Here is a 20,493-nt window from a genome sequence, read left to right as displayed (position 1 = left end):
ATGCATATTATGTAAATATCATGTGTACATAATATACAGGTATATGTGTTCATACATTTGATGCAAGGGGATAAGTGGGTAATAATATATATTAGTATATAAGACTACATAATATATAAGTGTGTGTACATATATAAAAATCTGTACACTTCTAGAGTTATGGTCTCTACATCTAAGATTTAGTGAAATGAGAAATAGAGGAAAATAATAATGGGCATTTTTTTAAAAACCTAGTGAAAAACAGAGATTTATCTTGTATGCTCAGCAGTTATATGATGTTGTTTTTAAAGGCTTGAAAACTTTTGTTTCTTTGAAATATTTCTTTTTTTAATGTACCATATATATTTTTTTATTGAGAACCAGAACTTTATTTTTTTTTATTTTTTTCTCTTTTAACAATTTTTTATTGAACATACATAGTATAATTTAAACTATATTTGGTGCCCTTCCCCCCCCGCCCCTGTTTTCCCTTCCCTCCTCCCACCAATGGTTGTCCAGGTTAACCATGTCTTATTCATAATTTTACACATGTTCAGGTGTAGACCCTCATTAATCAAGATCGGCCTTCCTCCTCTCCTATCTTTCCATTCAAACTGCTGGTATTTCCCCTCCGTTATCTGGAGCCACACTGGTATCCTCTGTGTTTCCTAGTTTGGGCATATTAGAGGAAACATATGTATCTTCTCCTTCTGTGCTTGACTGATCTCACTTAACATAATGTTCTCCAGGGCTTTCCATCTTCTTGCAAATGATATAATTTTGTTTTTCTTTATGGCTGAATAGAATTCCATTGTGTGTATTTCCCACAGTTTTGCTATCTATTCATCTGTTGATGGTGATCTGGGTTGGTTCCATATTTTGGCTATTACAAATTGTGCTGCTATGAACATAGGTATGCATATGTTGCTGTAGTTCTCTGAATTCAACCCCTTTGGAAAGATACCCAGGAGTGGTATAGCTGGATCATATGGTGGATCTATTCCCACCTTTCTTAGGAATCTCCACACAGATCTCCATAGTGGTTGAACTAGTTTGCATTCCCACCAACAGTGTAAAAGAGTTCCTCTTTCCCCACATCCTCGCCAGCATTTGTTGTTGTTTGATTTCTTTATGTTTGCCACTCTGACTGGGGTTAGATGGAATCTCAGTGTAGTTTTGATTTGCATCTCCCTGATGGCCAGTGATTTCTATTTGAGAAGTAAGATTCCTGACCCCCTTTCTACATTAATTTGTTTCTTTGAATGGTTACCACACATGAAAAGTTCTAGATTTGTGTAATATTTTACTGTTTACATGTTACTTTAGACATTTTTATCGCTTGCTCACTTATAGCTGACAGTTCTTATTTATTGATGTTTTAATTATATTTCACATTTTACCATATGTTACTGTAGCACATTTTGCTAGCAATTTGAGTATTTGAAACATTATTTCTCATTTACAAGCAGAGTTTTATATAGATGATTTCTACAGAGCATGTTTATTTCAACCTCAGGGAATCATTTTATGGAATATAGTTCTCTTAAATATCTTTGCTTGTTATTTCTAAAATTTCTATTGATTCTCATCCTTGAAGACTTTCTGTAATAATCTTATTTTTAGAAAGTATCTTGTGCAATTATTTTTTAAGGGCAAACATTTTAAAGTCCAATCTAAATTTTTACTACAGTATACAAGATTCATTTATAGCTCTAAAGAAGGGTGTAACATATAGTCATGCTTAACTTAATGATGGAGATATATTCTGAAAATTGGGCAAATGTAGAGCTTACTTGCACAGATTAAGATAGTTACGTTGCACTAGGTTATATAATTTTAAAGGACCATAATCAGATATGTGGTTCTCTGTTGACTAAAATGACATTTATGGTGCATGACTGCATATTTATTTTTCTGGTAGCAAGTATATTTTCTTCTGCTAAATACACACAATATTTTAATGCATATATTTTCTAATCACAAAGTCATAAATTTAGCACAGACTCATTGTTAAATTATTTTAAACTATAGGAATATAAGAAGTAGATAGTGAGCTGTCATATAATTTCAATGTACAAAGATGACTTCTCTGTACAATTGTTCGTGGCCTTCCACATTTTCCAGTGTGTATATTTCTTTGTGTGTCTATGCACATAGTATATGTTCCAGTATTTGAACTGTAGGTATTGCTCTGTACTGTAACATTCTCACTTAGTAGGACATCAGGCATGGTAATACACTAGGTATTATCGCAAATAATTTGGGAATCATTGAGGTAAAAGAAGAGGCAATTGCTTTAATTTTGCATCTTCATTATTATGAGTTTGAACTTTATTATATTTATTAAATTTATCTCTTATCAAAATCACATGTGCTTATCGACTCTAACATTTTTAGTTTATTGATATTCTTCATTTTGTTTATAGAACTCTTCATCTATTATGGATACTAAATTGTTATTTGTATGTTTTCCAAATGTTGTGTTTTAATTTTTATTTATGCATCATTGTTTAAATTAATGACTAAGTAAATGAATGATAAGAAATATACAAATGATAATTAAAGTATGAGATGTTCAGTTTAGAGAAGGCATATACACGCAGGCCTTTGTGATATCAAAGAAGAGCGGTATCTAGTTCTATGTTGGGGTAGACCTGCAACAGGAGAGACTTTAGCTGTGCTTTGAAATATGACTAGGAATCAGTAAGTCAAAAGAGATAGAAAAGGTTTTCTGGGAAAAGGATGCAGAAAATAGAAAAGAGGAAGGTCTATTCTGGAAACAATAAGTAGTTTACTTTGCCAAGAGCACGAGGTACTATACAGAAAGCCAAGTGATGGGTTTAAGGATGGAGAAGGATGAACTCATGAGTGGTTGGTACGTGAAGATGATGTCCTTGAACTCAACCCTGAGGACTTAGGGAGGCATCGCTGCATCTAGGTTTGGGTTTCAGGAACATTACTCTAATGTAAGAATGAAAAATGGCCCAGAAGGAGGTGATTTGGAGGCAGGAAGACTTGGTGTGTCTAAATGAGGGAGATGTGCGTGTCTTTCATCATCATAATCTTCAAAAGAGCAAATTGAAATCTTCTGAGATTTCCCTATAATTGGAATTGAATTAACTGTGTCAGAATATATACTCAGGGTTTAGGGATAGTTGGGGGTAGAAGGCCTCTTTTAATTTGCTTCTGTAGATACTTTTGTATCACTTGAATTTTTGTTTTATAATCAAGAATGGATTTTTATAATGGAATGATTTGCATTATATTAATTTTTTATTGTTCTTTTTGTTTTTGTTTTTGTTTTGGTGGTACTGGGGATAGAATCCAGGGCCTTCTACCTCTGGGCTACACTCCCAGACCTATTTTGTATTTTATTTGGAAGCAGGGTCTCTTAAGCCAGCTGAGGCTGGCTTCAAACCTGCAAGATCCTCCTGTCTCAGCCTCCCAAGTTCAGGGATTACAAGCGTGCGCCACAACGTCCGGCTTACATTATATTAATTTTTAAAAATTCCATCAATAACACATGAGAAAAATCTGACTTAGAAATTTGTGTAGTCACCAAAATAGTTTAGTTTGGGAGAGTGTTAGAATAAATTTGTGTGATAAAGACTGAGTGCTTTGGCTGATCATTGAATCAGTATGAACCCCCATTCTTTTTTTTAAGTTTTTTTAAATTAATTTATTTTTTAAATTGGTGCATTGTAGTCATATATCAATCACATTGGAGTACAAGACTTGAGAGGATATACAAGCACACATCATCCAATTAGCCCTCCTCCAGACCCCATCCCATTCCCTCCCCCTCCCTCCATCGCACACTTCTTTGGTGATTTACTTTGATACATTTGTTTATGTACCTCCTGCGTTTTAAAGAGGCTCCGTCCTCCAGTATTACATACCCTCTGATTGGTCACATTAGTTGCTTCACTATAGGGCCCTTTCTATAGCTCAACCTCTTCCTGTTGCCCTTTTCCTCCTAGTTATTGCTGATTAAGAGAAGCGTCTGATTTATATTTTCTGCGACATTTCTCTGTGCATGCTGCGTTGCAAGTACCGATCCCACTCTTGATGGTCCCAGTAGTGGCCTGGCTACTCAGTGGACTGATCCAGACCTCACTGGCTCAAGCAGCGGCCTTGCCTCATGGGAGGCCCCAGTTCTGGTCTCGCTGGCCCCTGCACCAGTCTAACCCCTAAGCTGGCTTTGGTCCCGGCCTTGGAGGCCGCAGGAGTGAACTTGCCTCACGCCAGGCTCCGATGCTGGCCATTGGCCCCTGCACTGGCCTAACCCCTTGGCAGGATTCCAATCCTGGCCTCGGAGGCCCCAGCACCGGCCTAGCCTCACAGCAGGCTCCAATGCCGGCCTCGTTGGCCCCAGCACCGGCCTAACCCCTCGGCAGGTTCCGTTCCCGGGTTAGGAGGCCCCAGCACTGGCCATGTCTCACGGCAGGCTCCGATGCTGGCCTCGCCTCACGGCAGGCTCCGATGCTGGCCTTGCTGGCCCAAGCACCGGTCTAGCCCTTTGGCAGGTTGTTATCCTGGCCTCAGAGGCCCCAGTACCGGCCTTGCCTCATGGCAGGCTCCGGTGCCGGCCTCGCTGGCCCCAGCACCGGCCTAACGCCTTGGCAGGCTCTTATCCTGGCCTCGGAGGCCCCAGTACCAGCCTTGCCTCAAGGCAGGCTCCAATCCCGGCCTCGGAGGCCCCAGCACCGTTCTTGCCTCACAGCAGGCTCCAATGCCAGCCTCGCTGGCCCCAGCATCGGCCTAACCCCTCGGCAGGCTCTTATCCTGGCCTTGGAGGCCCCAGTACCGGCCTTGCCTCAAGGCAGGCTCCAATCCCGGCCTAGGAGGCCCCAGTACTGGCCTTGCCTCACGGCAGGCTTCGATGCCAGCCTCACTGGCCCCAGCACCGGCCTAACCCCTCGGCAGGCTCTTATCCCGGCCTCAGAGGCCCCAGTACCGGCCTTGCCTCAAGGCAGGCTCCGATCCCGGCCTAGGAGGCCCCAGTACTGGCCTTGCCTCACGGCAGGCTCCGATGCCAGCCTCACTGGCCCCAGCACCAGCCTAACCCCTCGGCAGGCTCTTATCCCGGCCTCGGAGGCTTCAGCACCGGCCTTGCCTCATGGCAGGCTCCGATGCCGGCCTCGCTGGCCCCAGCACTGGCCTAACCCTCGGCAGGCTCTTATCCCGGCCTCGCAGGCCCCAGCACAAGCCTTGCCTCATGGCAGGCTCCAGTGCCGGCCTCGCTGACCCCAGCATCAGTCTAACCCCTCGGCAGGTTCCAATCCTGGCCACAGAGGCCTCAGTAGTGGCCTTGCCTCACAGCAACCCCCGATGTTGGCCACTGGCCCCGGCGCCCGCCTAACCCCTCAGCAGGTTCCGATCACTGTCTCTGTGGTTATTATTTCAAAGGTTCCAGGTGTAATGTATCAGATCTCTGCCTCCCCTGAGCATTGGCCACTGGCATTGCCACTGCCTCCACCATTTCAAATCCTTCCCAGGCTCTTTTTCCACTCTGAATGTTGTCCAGTGTTCCTAAGCATGCGTGATGGTAGCATTCGACATTTGGTGTAATTTCTCCAAAAAAATAAAGTTGGTAAGATCCGGTTTCTGCTTCTCCTGAATACAAGTCTCCACCACCATCGCGGAGAACTCTTTCAACACCGCATTTCTCCTTGGTCTCCGCTAAACTCTCGCCTTACAGGTGATGTCTGAGATTCTTAACAATATAGAGAAATAGCAGTCCTCTTTCACGGCGAATTTTTCCATAAGTTCCAGTGCATTTAGATAAGTTTTGTCTGCATCTCCAGTGTCCTGGCATCCATAACGGCTTTCTTACCTCCTCTCTGATATTTTTCTTTATTTTTTTCTGTTCTGGGCCCGGTTTCTCCAGGGGTCTGGCGTGCTACTCGCAGTTCGGCCGGGGCCCAGAGTCCCGCAACCCGGGCGCCAGCTGGCTTGCCCCGTGCGCGACCCCTGCCCAGAACCCAGCGTCTTACTGGGCCCGATTTCTCCAGGGGTCTGGCGTGCTACTCGCAGTTCGGCTTGGGGACCAGAGTCCCGCGACCTGGGCCCCATCTGGCATGCCCCGCGTGCGACCCCCGCCCAGAACCCAGCGTCTTACTGGGCCCATGAACCCCCATTCTAATGGGGCTAATAAAAGCTAGGGTAATAATATTTGGTATTATTATAGTATTTTATAGTGTTCTAATGAAGAGTGTTCATACTCTGTAACAGCAGGAGTGGCCTGGAAGTGTGTTCACTTTGGGTGCCAAAGTCAGGAAGGTCAACTTGGAGCCTATCAGGAGGCATGAACCATTAAAGATCTGTTAAGGAACATGGTAATTCACATGCATCTCAAATCATCACACTGCACACCTTGAGCTGATGCAGTTTTACATGTTATACCTCCATAAAGCTGAGGGGGGCAGAAGATGAGTTTGTTGTGTATGGAGGAGGTCAGGCAAGATGGTTGACTTTAGTTATTGATGGTTTATTATGCCAAAAAGAAATAAGGGATATTTTATTAAGAACAAGGAACTAAAGTTGTTAGAAAATTTTTACTTAAAAAAGAAAGAAGTTGAACGTGTGTGTAAAGTCTGTGATGTGTGTGGAGGAGTAAGCCTTTTTATTATTTTAAAATGAGGTCTCACTAAATTGCTGAGGCTGATCTTGAACCCGCAACCATCCTGTCTCAGTTTCTCACATACTAGGATTATAGGCATGTGCCACCATACCCAGTGGGTGCCACTTTTTTATGGTCAAGATATTTCTGATGTTTTTCCAAGACTCTCATAAACTGGAAAAATTGCTATATTCCTTCATTTAAGTAATATGATGAATTATACCATGAGAGAATCTGTAAAGTACAGTTATATTTATTTGTATATTTATTAAATTAATGTGTATATTTTTACCATCAAAACCAACAGGTTCTTTTTTTTTTTTTTTTGCGGGTGTGGGGATGGAACCTAAGGGCATTTGACCTGCAAGCTACACCCCCCTGCCCTATTTTTTATTTTTAAACAGGGTCTCACTAAGTTACGGAGTGCCTCACTAAGTAGCTGAGGCTGTCCGCGAACTGTGATCCTCTGGTCTAAGCCTCCCGAATGCTGGGATTACAAGTGTGCACCACCACGCCTGGCTAGGTTCATTTCTTAGGTTGGTTACGTTGCATTTATTTTTATTTTTCCAACTCGGTACACTAAAGGGTAGCATTATAATGTGAGAGAATTAGTTTTGCCAGCATTCCTCAGTCTTCCCCTCTTAACCATCAACACCTCCTTCTCACACACAGGCTATGTCCAGAAGCCTCATCTGCTGCTCTTGCGCACAGCTTTAGCACTTACTGAATTTCCTTACACACAGCTGTTGTTTATACCTTCTGTTATGGTTTAAATTTACAATGTCCCCCTATACCTGGGGAAGACAAGGCAGCCAAGTTGGAGGCAGGACTCGGTTGCTGAAGAGGAGTTGCTGGGATGTGGCTTTAGGGATTATGTACATGGCTCCTCCCCCTTTGCTCCAACGAGTTCATCATTCGGAGCACATGGTATGACAGTAAGGCCTAAAAGCAACACAGTCAACATTCTTCTGGTGAGTTGACATCTCCAAGATGCCTAATGTTCAGAGTCTTATAAAACAGTGCTTACTTGATAGAACTTGGACTTTCATTTTGAAAAGATGCTCAAGGTCTTTGGTTGTAAATAGATGTGTCAGTTTGGATTCTGCAGGAAATAGGCCCAGTAAAAGAGTGTGTGTGTGTGTGTGTGTGTGTGTGTGTGTGTGTGTGTGTGTATACATATATATGAAGAGATTTATTATAACGACTTGGCTTGTGAAATTATAGAGGCTGGCAGGTGCCAAGGTCTCTAGCTTGAGTAAGAAAGCCAAACAAAAAAGAATGAATAGTTTTTTCCAGATGGAGGACAAGCAGGCTTGAGAACAAGAAAGGCCGATGTCATGTTAGTCTGAAGGCAGAACAAAGGGCCATTATCCCAGTTTAAAGATAGGCAGGAGGAATTCTCTCTTACAGGAGGGTCAACATTTGTGTTTTGTCTAGACCTTCAACTGACTGGATGAAGCCCACCCACATCAGGAAGAGCAATCTACTATTTTCCACCTACAGATTTTAATGTTGATCTCATCCCAAAGCACCTTCAGAGACACACTCAAAATAATATTTGACCAAATACCCTGGAATCTCATTGTCCTGTCAACTCGACAAATAAAATTAAACATTGCAGTAGACTTAAACTGATCAGGTGTTACTGTCAGTGTTTCTTGGCACATTATCTGTGTATTAATTCTTTATTTTTCCCTACCCAGGAATTATTTACTTATCATCAACTCTTGATCATTTGGAACCTACCACACTTCTTTTGCTGGTCCGTGCTCGAGATGGCGGCGGGCTCACAGCTGCCACTAATGCTGACATCACAGTTCACGTCCTCCAGACGACACTGGCACCTGCTGAGTTTGAAAGGCCTAAGTACACGTTCTCCATTTATGAAGACGTGCCCGAAGACAGTCCTGTTGGAACGGTGAAAGCCAGAGAGTCCTTGAGTAAGTGCCATACGCATTTTGTGCTGCATCCAAGCCCGGCACTGGGAAGGGTCCTGGCTTGGCGTGGGCTGCACATTCTTGAAGAAGTCTTTCCTTCTCTCCATGCAAGCTGGACAGAGACAGCGCCAGCTGTGGCTTGTTCTCTGTGCTTTCAATATTGTTTCCATCCACCCTATGATTATTTTAGTAATAACAAAAGTCATAGGTAACTTAAAACAGGACAGAATGATTCTAATAAAGGAAGCATATAGCTCCTGTAATCCACTCACCAAAACACACACTTTTAAAATTATTTTTTACACAAACGCATCCTACTTGATCTGTTTAACAATTCCCTTTTTAATCACTCGTGTGTGTGTGTGTGTGTGTGTGTGTGTGTGTGTGTGCGTGTGTGTGCACGCGTGCATACAATAGCTTTCCAGGTAAAAAACACAGCATCCTATCTCATTAAATAAGAAATTGCATAGTGTTTCAATTTAGATATGTTTCACTTAAATACTGCTTTCTTTCTATTTATTTGAATAATTTAAAATTTTTACTAGTTCAAATAATTCTTGAGCAGATATCTTTTCACATGTGTAGGCATGTAGGCATTTCTACAGGAGAAATTCCTAGAAAGAAACGACCTTTCCAAAGAGCTTGTCCTTCTCTCCTGTCTTCTTTTCCTCTATTCTCTGGAGAATATTTACCATTCATAGGTGTATAACCTAGACAAACAACATAAACTTAACTTGGCTTTCTTAAATATATAAAAAGGGGTATTGAAGCCAGGCATGGTGGTGCATGCCTGTAATCCCAGTACTTGGTAGGCTGACACAGGAGGTTCATGGTTTGCAGCCAGCCTCTGCTACTAATGAGGCCCTGTGCAACTTAGTGAGACCCTGTTTCAAAATAAAGAATAAAAAATAAGGCTGGTGGTATAGCTCAGAGGTAGAATGTCCCTGGGTTCTACCCAGGGGAAAAGGTATTGAAAGGTATTGAAAAGAGGGACAATATTTAAATTATTCACTGAATATATTTCCCTTTTACCAAATGCAAGGGAGATGAAGAAGGGTGGTGAAGCCTGGGACTTGCTCTGTCCACTGGACATGCCCTTTGCCCATCGAACACTTTAGGCCATGTGAACAGTCCCAGCAGGCTTGGGAGAGCAGAGGGAGGAGTGGGACATTGTGCATTGTTCACCACAGATGTGGCATATATTGATATTTTCAGTGTCAGCCTTCCCAGTGTATGCCAACAATGATTGCACTCTCTCTTTCAGATTCCTCAGAACCAATCTTTTACAGGATTTCTTCAGGCAATATGGACGGAAGCTTCTCCATTCACCCGTGGCTGGGCACGATTCGCACCCAGAAGCTTCTGGACCATGAAACACAGCCCACTGTCATTCTCATGGTCCAGGCACAGCTCGGCATCTCTCCCATCTGCAGCAACACAGAGGTCAACATAACTGTCCTTGATGTCAATGACAACCACCCCAAGTTTCTCACAGCCTCTGATGAGGTTAGGATATCCCAGACCACACCTGCTGGCACAGCCTTGTACATTGCACGTGCAGAAGACAGAGACAGTGGACTGAACGGACTCATCCGATACGCCATCGCAGGCCAGAACCCAGGCGTCTTTGCCATTGATGAAGGGCTCGGTGTGGTATACCTCAGTGGGAGTCTGCGAGGTGATGTACCCCAGAAGCACACACTTACCCTCGTGGCTGAGGACCACGGTGATCCTCCTCAGGCATCTCTGTTGGTGCTGACTGTAGTTATAGAAAAGCAAGAACAAAGCCCTGCGTTGGCTTTTGAAAATCTGGTTTATCAAGTGGAAGTTAGTGAATCTCTCTCACCCTCAACACAAATACTGCAAATACAGGCCTACTCGCTTAGCCTACAGCGCACAACCTCACAGATCACCTACTCACTGGAACCCAGTGTAGACGCAGCCACGTTTGGAATCCACCCCTATACCGGCTGGGTTTATTTGAGGCGACAGCTTGACTATGAATACATACAAACATATAGTTTAAGAGTGTTTGCCTCCGTCCTGGAGGACAGGCTGTGGCAGAATGTGAGCAGTTCAGTAATTGTTCATGTCCTGGACGAGAATGACAATTCCCCTGCCTTCTTTCATGAGGTGTTGTTTCTGAAAGTCCAGGAGAGCCCTGTGCCCCTGGGGGTAATAGGCAAAATGACGGCAGTTGACCAGGACTCTGGAAAGAATGGACAGCTGTCATACTTCCTCTTGTCTGATGGAAAATTCTTCAGGATAAATCCTAATACAGGTACCACTTCATAGTTTCCTCACATTCCTTTAAAATCAGGCTTGAGAAAAATCTTTCGGGTATAGCACCAACATACATATGCAGTTAAAATTGCAGTTTTTAATAAATGCAGTGTTTAATTATAGTATTGTGTGATTTATAAATGAAATCCAAATTGAAAAGAATTTCACCTGCAATAATTCACAGTTCTCTTGCCTCCCACTTGTATATTGCCAACACATCCATGCATCATATAACGATGTTTTAAGTCAACAACAAACTGAATATACAGTGATGGTGCCATAAAGTTATAACGGAGCTCAAGATTTCTATCACCTAGACTTTGCCCTGGGTGTTTGCTATGTTTTGATGTGCTCAGATACACAAATACCGTTGCCTACAGCATTCAGGATAGTAACCGATCAAAAGGCTTTTAGCCTAGAGCAAAGGGCTCTACCAGGTAGCCCAGTGGGTAGTAGACTCTGTCATCTGGATTTGTGTCAGTGCACTCCATGATGCTTGCACAGTGGTGAAATTAGCTACAGACACATTTTTTTGGAAACATCTCCATTATTAAGTGGTTCTTATTCAGAATCAGAGGTATAGTCAGAACTGGATTGAATAAATCCTGGGTAAAAGTTTACTTTTCACTATTCCTTTTCATTTGCAGACTTTATTTTTGTTGTTGAGAAATACATTATGATATCCAAATGCCATCCACATAAAACTAGAAAGCAATTCATTCACTGAGGTTTAAGAGTCACTCTAGACACATATGTGCTCATCCTCATTTTAGCAATGGAACCAGAGGGAACAGGGGAGTAATTACAGTGATAGAATTACTTTTGAATCCTCAATTTAAAGAATAAATCTAAAAAGTTATATTTAACATTTTATGTTGTAAAACTTCCAGGGACTTTAATTCCTACCACAAGGTGTGGGTATGCTACACTCATACATAGCTGGGGAAACTGGGAATGAGATGGGGGAGGAAGGCCTGTAGCCGGTGGAGGTAAGGAAACCACCCTCTGTACGTTTCTAGGAGGCTGCATTGGTGTCATATGCCGGGTAATGCTGTCCTTACCCTTTAGTGGGACAGGATCTGAATTCAGTTCCAACTTGCTTCAAGCCTTTGTTCTGAAGCTCTCCAGCTCCCCCGAACCCCCAACAACCCATGTGTGAATTAGGAGCAGGTGCTTCTTCTTCCAGCAGGGGGTGTTTGACCAGTGCAGGGGGCATGCCAGAAGGGGCTCAGAGGGGACCTCAGCACCCAGGCCGAGCAGGTGTGAGATGGCCCTGCTTGTACTGCACCCCGAGTGGCAGTTTATTTTCCAGGCCTTTTGATTCCCTCCATAATTTTTTTTTTAACAGGCCAAATACAGCTGGTTTTTCCCATGACCTTCCTTCCACCACCCAGAGTCAGAAGAGCAGGTGCCCACTCCTCATTTTGTTGTATGGCATCCAGCAGGTAGCTTAACCTCAGCGTTCAGTGCCCTTGCCAGGAAGAGAGGAGGTAATTCCTGGCAGGCTACGGATCAGGCTCTGAAGCTGGCAACTGTCCCCACCCGCTAAGGAAAGAGTGGCTGGCAGAGCTGCAGGGCCTTCGGAGCATGGCCGACCAGCCTGTTCTTGTCCTCGACGCGCTGAGCAATCTTCTTAGTGACCTGGAGCTTAGTTCCCACTGAACCTCATCTTGTTCCCACCCACTGAGGCCCCTGGCTGGCCTCACAGTCTCTTCCACCCCTGACCTCCAGGTAGCTGCTCTGGTTCACGCGATGCCAATCTGTTTGTCATTTAGGATACGGAGTTTTCAGAGAATTACAGATTAGAACTTTAAAAATGCAGTGGTGCATGTGATTTTTATTAGAGTCACAGTTTTATAAACACTGTTTAAATATAGTTTATAGAGTAAATAGTTATAGTAAACACTGCATTTAAGCTTCCCCAATTCAACTACTATCCAAATGAGAATTTTGTCCATTTCAGCTTTTTTGGTTTTTTTTTTCATTTTATTTGAAAGTATATCTGAACGATAAGAAAGTTGACGTATATTTACCTTCTGACAAATAAATTTCTTCAAAACTGGTGAGGGGACCAATGTTTCACTGAGCTGCACATCAGGAGATGAGCTTCTGGACAGTGTAGGCTTCCCAAGGACCTGGCAAAATGAAGAGGCAGTTGGGATTTTATGCCTGGCTCTCCATGACTGCAACATGAGGGAATTTACCAAAGTTAGCACATTCCTAGGCAGGAATATATCACATAATAAAATTTTATTAAGGCTTGTAAAGCATTAACTGTTATTTGGGAAGTCACTATCCAGAATCGCTACACATATATTTTGGGGAATAAAAATAAATACTTGTATGTATAAATGAAAAACCATTGCCTAAGGAATATGGCTTTCATGGAAGATGTTTGCCATTGTTTTAAAGTAGTGATAACAACTGCCAGGTGTGCAATAATTTGCAGATTAAAATTTTTCTTTAATGGCCGGGCACAGTGGCGCATGATTGTAATCCCAGCATTCAGGAGGCTGAGGCCAGAGGATCACGGTTCTCGGACAGCCTCAGCTACTTAGTGAGGCCCTCCAGGACTTAGTGAGACACTGTTTCAAAATAAAGAATAAAGGCAGGCGTGGTGGTGCACGCTTATAATCCCCGCGCTTCGGAGGCTGAGACAGGAGGATCATGTAGGTTCGAAGCCAGCCTCGCTGGCTTAAGAGACCCTGTTTCCATATAAAATATAAAATATTTCCGGGAGTATAGCCCGGAGGTAGAAGGGTTCTATCACCAATACCACAAAATAAAATAAAATAAAATAAAATAAAATAAAATAAAATAAAAAATAGGGCAGGGGTGTAGCTTGGAGGTTGAATGCCTGGGTTTCGTCCCCAGACCTGCAAAAGTAAAAAAAAAAAAAAAAAAAAAAAAAAAAAAAAAAAAAAAAAAAAAAAAAAAAATTAATGTACAAATTGTATTTATTTCAGGTAGGGGGAGGCTCCAGCAGGGTGTTAGGTGGGGTAACTGAAACCCAAAGCCAGCACATGGGATGTCATTAATCACATGCCTCTGTACATGCCTGTAATCACAGTATTTGGGAGACTGAAACAGGAGGATCACAGGTTTGAGGCTAGCTCAGCATCTTAGCAAGACTCAGTTTCAAAACAGAAAAATTAAAAGGGCTGAGGGTGTAGCTCAGAGGTAGAACATCCTGGGTTCAATCCCCAGTACCATACACACACATACACGAATGGTTGAAATAGATAATTTGAAGTGCAAAGAATGACGAGTTTGAAGTGGCAGGAGACTCTTTTAACACAGAGCCAAACTAATGTACATGGGGAATTGTGCTTTTTCTTAGAGCTTTGTATTTGACTTTTCCCTCCGTGGATTCTTTGGGATGTGGCTTATGATGCCAGTATTTGGAAACACGCCGTCATGTGTTTTGTTCTGTCCTGTGCTTCTCAGGCGAGCTGGTCAGTTGGCTGGCACTGGATCGGGAGCATCACATGCACCATCGGATGACGATCCTAGTGACAGACCACGGCTCCCCACCGCGAAACGCCACCATGACTGTGTATGTCACAGTTACCGACATCAATGACAACAGGCCCTTTTTCCCACAGTGTCTCCCTGGAAAGGAAATACACATCAAGGTTTGTGGAGCAGCCTTACAATCAACTTGTAGCTTTTTTAATCATTTGTTTTGAGCACCATCTTGTGGTAAAAAGCGTGAATTTAGCAAATCAGTCTTGGTATAGCATTCTAGAAATTGTGCACGTCTTAAAAAAAACGCATTTAAAAAATAGATGTATGTACTTCTTAGAATTTTTCATCCTGTCGTTTAATGATAAGCAATGTAGTTCTGCCTTTGTGTACAGACATAATGGACTGTCCTCCCAGGAGCTTGCTTGCATCTCTGTGCAGAGCTCCTTATGAGTAATCGATCCATGTCACTAAGACAGGGAATTGCAAGTAGCAAACAATGTGACATTCTAAAGTGGATAAATGTACATCCAGAAAGCGTAAGAGCTGGCCTTTTTGATTACACGTTCAAACTACAAGTTTCTAATTATATTACTGCAAAGTCAACGTACAAAACTCCCTATAATTTTTAAAATTAATTGTTTTTATCTTATAATTTTGTGACTTTTACAAAATATACATTAATTATTCATTTGTGTATATAATAAGTTACTGTATCTTGAAGATACACATAAGTTTTTAAAGGAATAAATTATATAAATCCAAAATTTAGGAGCTGCTGCTCTTAAACAATTGGCTTGGACATTCAAATTGTGCTCAAATATGCAAACTGAGTAACTCACAAGGTATTTAAGAACTTAGCAACTTTAAACTGATATTCCAAAGTCATATTTAAAGAAAAATTCTTCTAAAGCAAAATATTATCATAATCATTTTAATTATATGTTATTAAAATATATTGTATTTACTTGGACAGTTGAATTCACATGTACATTTCAATATTCCAGAAAAATTCCTGCTTATAGTAAGTTTTCTGTATCAGGCATGTTTCTGAAATTAAGATTCAGATTTATCTTAAGTATATTTGGTCCATAACAACCACCTTATAAACAATAACCTAAAAAGGGTGAGAAAATACTAGGATTCTTTAAAAACATTCATTAATATAAAGCTGTTTAGCTAATTTGATTTTTCTAATTTTTATTATTAATTTATATTCTGAATTAGTTCAAATGCCCTAGATAAATTGTTCGAACTGAGTAAAAGATTTAAATGTGTAGGGTAGATTTCTTTTCATTGACTTCCACCCATATAACTTTTATATAGTAGACATTTGAATGTTTTGTAGATTTTAAAATAGCATTAAAATGTTATGTCACAGAAAAATCCATTGATAATTTTTTTTAAATTTCATTGGCTCATGTGTAAGCCATTTGTCTTCATGACAGGTTCTGGAAGGTCAACCAGTAAATATGTTGGTTACAACTGTGTTTGCAAAAGACCTCGACGAAGGAAGCAATGCAGAAATTATATATTCAATTTCTTCAGGTAAAAGCCACTATTCATAAAGGATTAAGAACTTTTAGAATTACCTCTGTCATTTGTAATCGATCTTATCCCCTTCTGGGAAAAATATATCCTATTTTTACCAATCAGAATTCTCTAGTTAACTTTGAATATAATATGAAATTGTAAACACAATGTATCTGCTATTGTTAAGAATCACCTCCTCTAAACAAAACAAAACAAAAAAGGAATTTTACAAGTTTGGCAAAAACTTATAGTTGCTTTTCTATCTTATATAGAAACCATCCATCTTAAATGAGTACTTTGTAATAATCCAAAGTATAAATCAAGTTTGATTGAAGGCGGGTAGTAGTGTATAAAAAACGTCTTTAGTGTGTTCTGTGTGCCAACCATCTGTGAATCTCTATGAAGACTGACTACTTGTAACATCAATCAGACCTACTGTCATCATATCATGAATCATACCAGATATGTATTGTGTACACAGAAACTTTATTGAAAGAGGCTTACTTTTATCTTTGCTCTTAAAATGTACAGGCCTCAGGTTTTTCCAGTGATTAACTTTGGTTTGCATTGTGTCTTAAGCCACTTTTAAAGATGTTTGGTGTTTTGTCTTATTCAACACAAACACAGGAATACAACACACCAAATTGCTCTTGCCTGCAGATTATTTGTCTTCATGGGAAATGCCAAAAGTACTAGAGGTAAAGTATTGGAATTAATAGAATAGCAAATTTTCTGAGAGCAATGTCAACATACAAAACTCCCTAGAATTTTTAATACTAATTGTTTTTCCAAAAATTACATTTCCTGTGGTGAATTCACAGAGACAACCATACGTAGGGTGCAGAGAAGATTTGCTGTGAAGCCAGTAAAGCTTGAGTTCACAGCCTTTACTGTACCGGCTCTTTCAGGGAGAAGGGCAGTAGGCAATTTATATGTATTTCCTATTCAAGGGTGACTCCTTTAATTACATAAGCTTCAAAGCTCCTTTGCACAGGGGCTGGTGCATATCTGTAATCCCAAAACTTGGGAGGCTGAGACAGTAGGATCACAGGTTTAATACCAGCCTTGCAACTTAGAGACCATGTTTAAAAAAAAAAAAAAAAGAAGAAGCACTGGGGATACAAAACAATAATAACAAAAAATCAATCAGATCAGGATACATGACTATTAAAAGGCATAGAAAAAATTCCAATAAAACACATATATGACCTTTTTGCAGAAAATTATAAAATATTATTGAATAAAAATGAAATAAATATAAAAGATAAAATATGTAAATGTAAACACATTTATATAAGTAGAAAGATATAAGAAAGATAAAATATAAAAAGTATAACAAGCTATATCATGTTCATACTTAGGAAGGTTCCATATTCTAAAGATGAGAATGCTTAAAAGTAGATTTGTTAGTTTCGTGTATTTCCAATGGAGATCTCAGTGGGTTTTTGGTAGAAATTGACAAGCTAATTCTAAAAGTCACATGGAAAAACAAAGAACAAGAAATAACTCAGACAATGCGTGAAGGACAGTGGGTATTTGCCCCACCAGATGTGGACTTGTAAATAAGGTACTATTTGACTGACTCATTAACAGACAGATCGGTGGAAGAGACTAGAGAACTTGTTTCATATAATAGGAGACCTGATATATATGTGGAGAAAAGAAGGACTATCAATATTTTTCTTTTTTTTGGTGGTACTGGGGTTCCTGGAAACCTTTCTACCTCTGGGCTACACTCCCAGACACCTATTTTTTTATATTTTTATTTGGAAGCAGGGTCTCTTAAGCCAGCACAGCTGGCTTCGAACCTGCGGGATCCTCCTGTCTCTGCCTCCCAAAGTTGGGGATTACAAGCATGTGCCACCACGCCTGGCAAGGAGTATCAATTTATGCTGTGGATGTGATTGGTTACCATTATGAGAAAATAAAATATGTATCTACCTCTGAATATATCAAATATGAAGTTGTTAAAGTACAGACTTTCACTTGAAGATTAAACAAAGAAAATCTTAATCCATGTAGCCCAAACAAAACTGTATTCAGATTTCATTATAAATTCCTACAAACCAGGCTGGGCTTGGTAGCACATGTTTGTAATCTCAGCATTCCGGAGGCGGAGACTTGAAGGATTACAGTTTGCGGACAGCTTCAGGTATTTAGTGAGGCCCTTTGCAACTCAGTGAGACCCTGTTTCAAAAAAATAAAATAAAAAAAAGACTAAAAAAATAGGGCTGGGAGTGTAGCTCAGAGGTAGAATGTCCCTGGGTTTCATCTCAAGTACTGCAAAAATAAATAAATAATAAATAAATAAATAAATAAATAAATTCATTCCTACAAACCAATAAGAAAAGGAAAAATGATTAAGCAAAAAAAAAAAAAAAAAACTGGACAAGTATGTTAACAAACAATTCATAGAAAAGGAGCCTGAAATGTCAAAAATGTGCTCAGCCACGTTGGTGTCACTACTTTAAAGGACAGTGAAGCAACATGTGGTGAACCTGGGGATGTGCTTCTGCTTTGCCTTCAGTTTGGTTTCTGCTGAACGCCTTGGAGCAGCTCGTCTTTGTGCAGAACGAGACAAGCAGCAGAAAGTGTACTGAGGCATTGTTTCAATCGCTTGCGTAATGTGGTTAACTTGAGTGGGACACTCAACAATGAAGCTGAGTGCACAAGAGCTTGGCGGCTCTCAGCCTGGACAAATTCTGAACTGTAGGGAGTAAAGGACAGTTAGAAAAGATTAAAAAAAATTCTACTTAAACACTTGCTTTGGGTTTGTTGCCTCGCCTTTTACTGGGGACATGATGGATGGCTCCTATCATTTGTTCCTTGGTTAGGGAGCAAGTTCTCCTTTTGTAAAGAAGGCATCTTAATTTCTGTACTTGTAAGCATTTCAAAATATCTTTCAAATTTTCATGACACTGAATGACGGGTTATATATAGATACTAAGCATGCTGCCACAGATTTTTATTTGAGCACAACTATTCTTTCTCCTTTTCGTTTTTCTCCTTTGTGGCCTCTCGTTAGTCACTGATCAACTTTTTCTTTTCAGTTGCTTATTCTAATCTGGTCCCAGGGTGAAAAGTGGCTTTTCTAAAGTCTTCCTCTGACTACTCAGTCAGTGAAGCCAAGAAGATATTTTGATGTTTTTCTCTATTATTTTCAGCTGGGGAAGAAAACATGGTATACCTGTATAAAGGTCCACATGTGTACACACCTTTCCAAGTATACACAAATTAGTATATAGAGCTAGAGTCCCGTGTAATACCATTATTTAAAAACAAGAAAAGTCATGCTGTAGGTATTTATGGATGTGTGAAATAGAAAGATAAATTCTCACTTTGGTTCTTCCTCTATGGAGAAGTAGGATTGGAATGAAATCTGGAGGTGGGCATATGTCCACTGTTTCATTTATTTTTTGTTTTTTATTTATTTATTTTATTTTATTTATTTTTTGTTAAATTTTTATTGGTGCATTGTAGTCATACATCTTAATGGCATAAAAAAAACTTGTGGAGATATACACGCACACATCACTCAATCAGCTCCTACCCAATCCCTAACCCTTCCCTCTTTTAAAATATTAAAGAAATACTGAGAATTGATCAAATTGCCTTCCAAAATGATACTTAGGGCATAGCAATATAAAAATATAGTGATATAAATTGTTCCTGTTTTTTACTCTATCTCACTACAAAATAAGGGCAACTACAAAATATAGTAAAGTTAACAAGATAAAATGAGCATAGTGGTAACAAATAATGTATCATATTATGGAGAACATTCTGTAGTATTCCTGTGAAAGATTAAAGTGAGTAGATCAAATTATAGAAATCACAAGTAATAAATGTTAGTTTCCTGCTATATGTTGGAGTTCCTTAAAGTCAAGAGTTGTTTTTTATTTGCCTTTACGTGTCCTATGCCTGGTAAGTCTTGTCCATTGTTAGTGATTCAGCAACAGTTGAGCTTATTTACTTAGGTTTATTCTGAGATTTTTTGTGTTGTACTAGGGATGGAACCCAGGGGCTTTTCTACCTCTGGGCTACACTCCCAGACCTATTTTATATTTTATTTGAAAACAGGGTCTCACTAAGTTGCCGAGAGCCTCACTAAGTAGCTGAGGCTGGCTTCGAACCTGCGCGATCTTCCTGTCTCAGCCTCCCAAGTACTGGGATTACAAGGATCTAACACCACGCCTGGATCATCATTTTTTAAAGTAGTCAATTATTATTGAAAAATTCAATCTGTTATTTAACTAAAACCCCTATATTATTAATCTGAATTATAAGCATCTATATAAACTTATTATATATTTTAGTGTATATGCATATCTATTCTGCCTACCAAAAAAGAATATAAATGATGATCACCCCAGAAACAATGGAACACCCCTAGTGTCCAGAATACAGTCTCCCCAAACCATGTTCCACCAAAAGGAATCAGAAATTCTTACAAAAGTGGCTAATTCAGATGCTGAAATCCACAAGATGAGTCTAAACCTTTTTGTTATACCATCTCTCAAATGGTACTAAAGACTACTAGAACCACGTCCAAAAACCTAGAAAAAAAAAGACCCGTCTTTAAAGGGACCCCACTGTTCAATGATAATATAAGCACTAATAAGGTAAAGAGCACAATACATGTTTTTTGTTTAAATTCATGCTTAATCATTCTTA

General features: G+C 40.3%; 1 protein-coding gene across 1 annotated transcript in view; it reads left to right on the top strand.

Moving 5' to 3' along the window:
• The window catches only part of DCHS2 (dachsous cadherin-related 2), a gene marked incomplete at both ends in the record, with an annotated part of 268,447 nt that overhangs the window by 157,237 nt on the left and 90,717 nt on the right, over window positions 1-20,493 (top strand). The window contains 4 exons of the mRNA XM_080697380.1: window positions 8,305-8,541; window positions 9,803-10,819; window positions 14,269-14,456; window positions 15,735-15,834. Coding sequence (XP_080553506.1) covers window positions 8,305-8,541; window positions 9,803-10,819; window positions 14,269-14,456; window positions 15,735-15,834 — 1,542 coding nt within the window. The remainder of the gene's footprint in view (window positions 1-8,304; window positions 8,542-9,802; window positions 10,820-14,268; window positions 14,457-15,734; window positions 15,835-20,493) is intronic.

Source organism: Muscardinus avellanarius, assembly GCF_963383645.1.
Source record: "Muscardinus avellanarius genome assembly, chromosome: 6".
Taxonomy (NCBI): domain Eukaryota; kingdom Metazoa; phylum Chordata; class Mammalia; order Rodentia; family Gliridae; genus Muscardinus; species Muscardinus avellanarius.
Note: the sequence above shows the minus strand (reverse complement) of the source record. Positions and strands in the feature narration are given on the sequence as shown.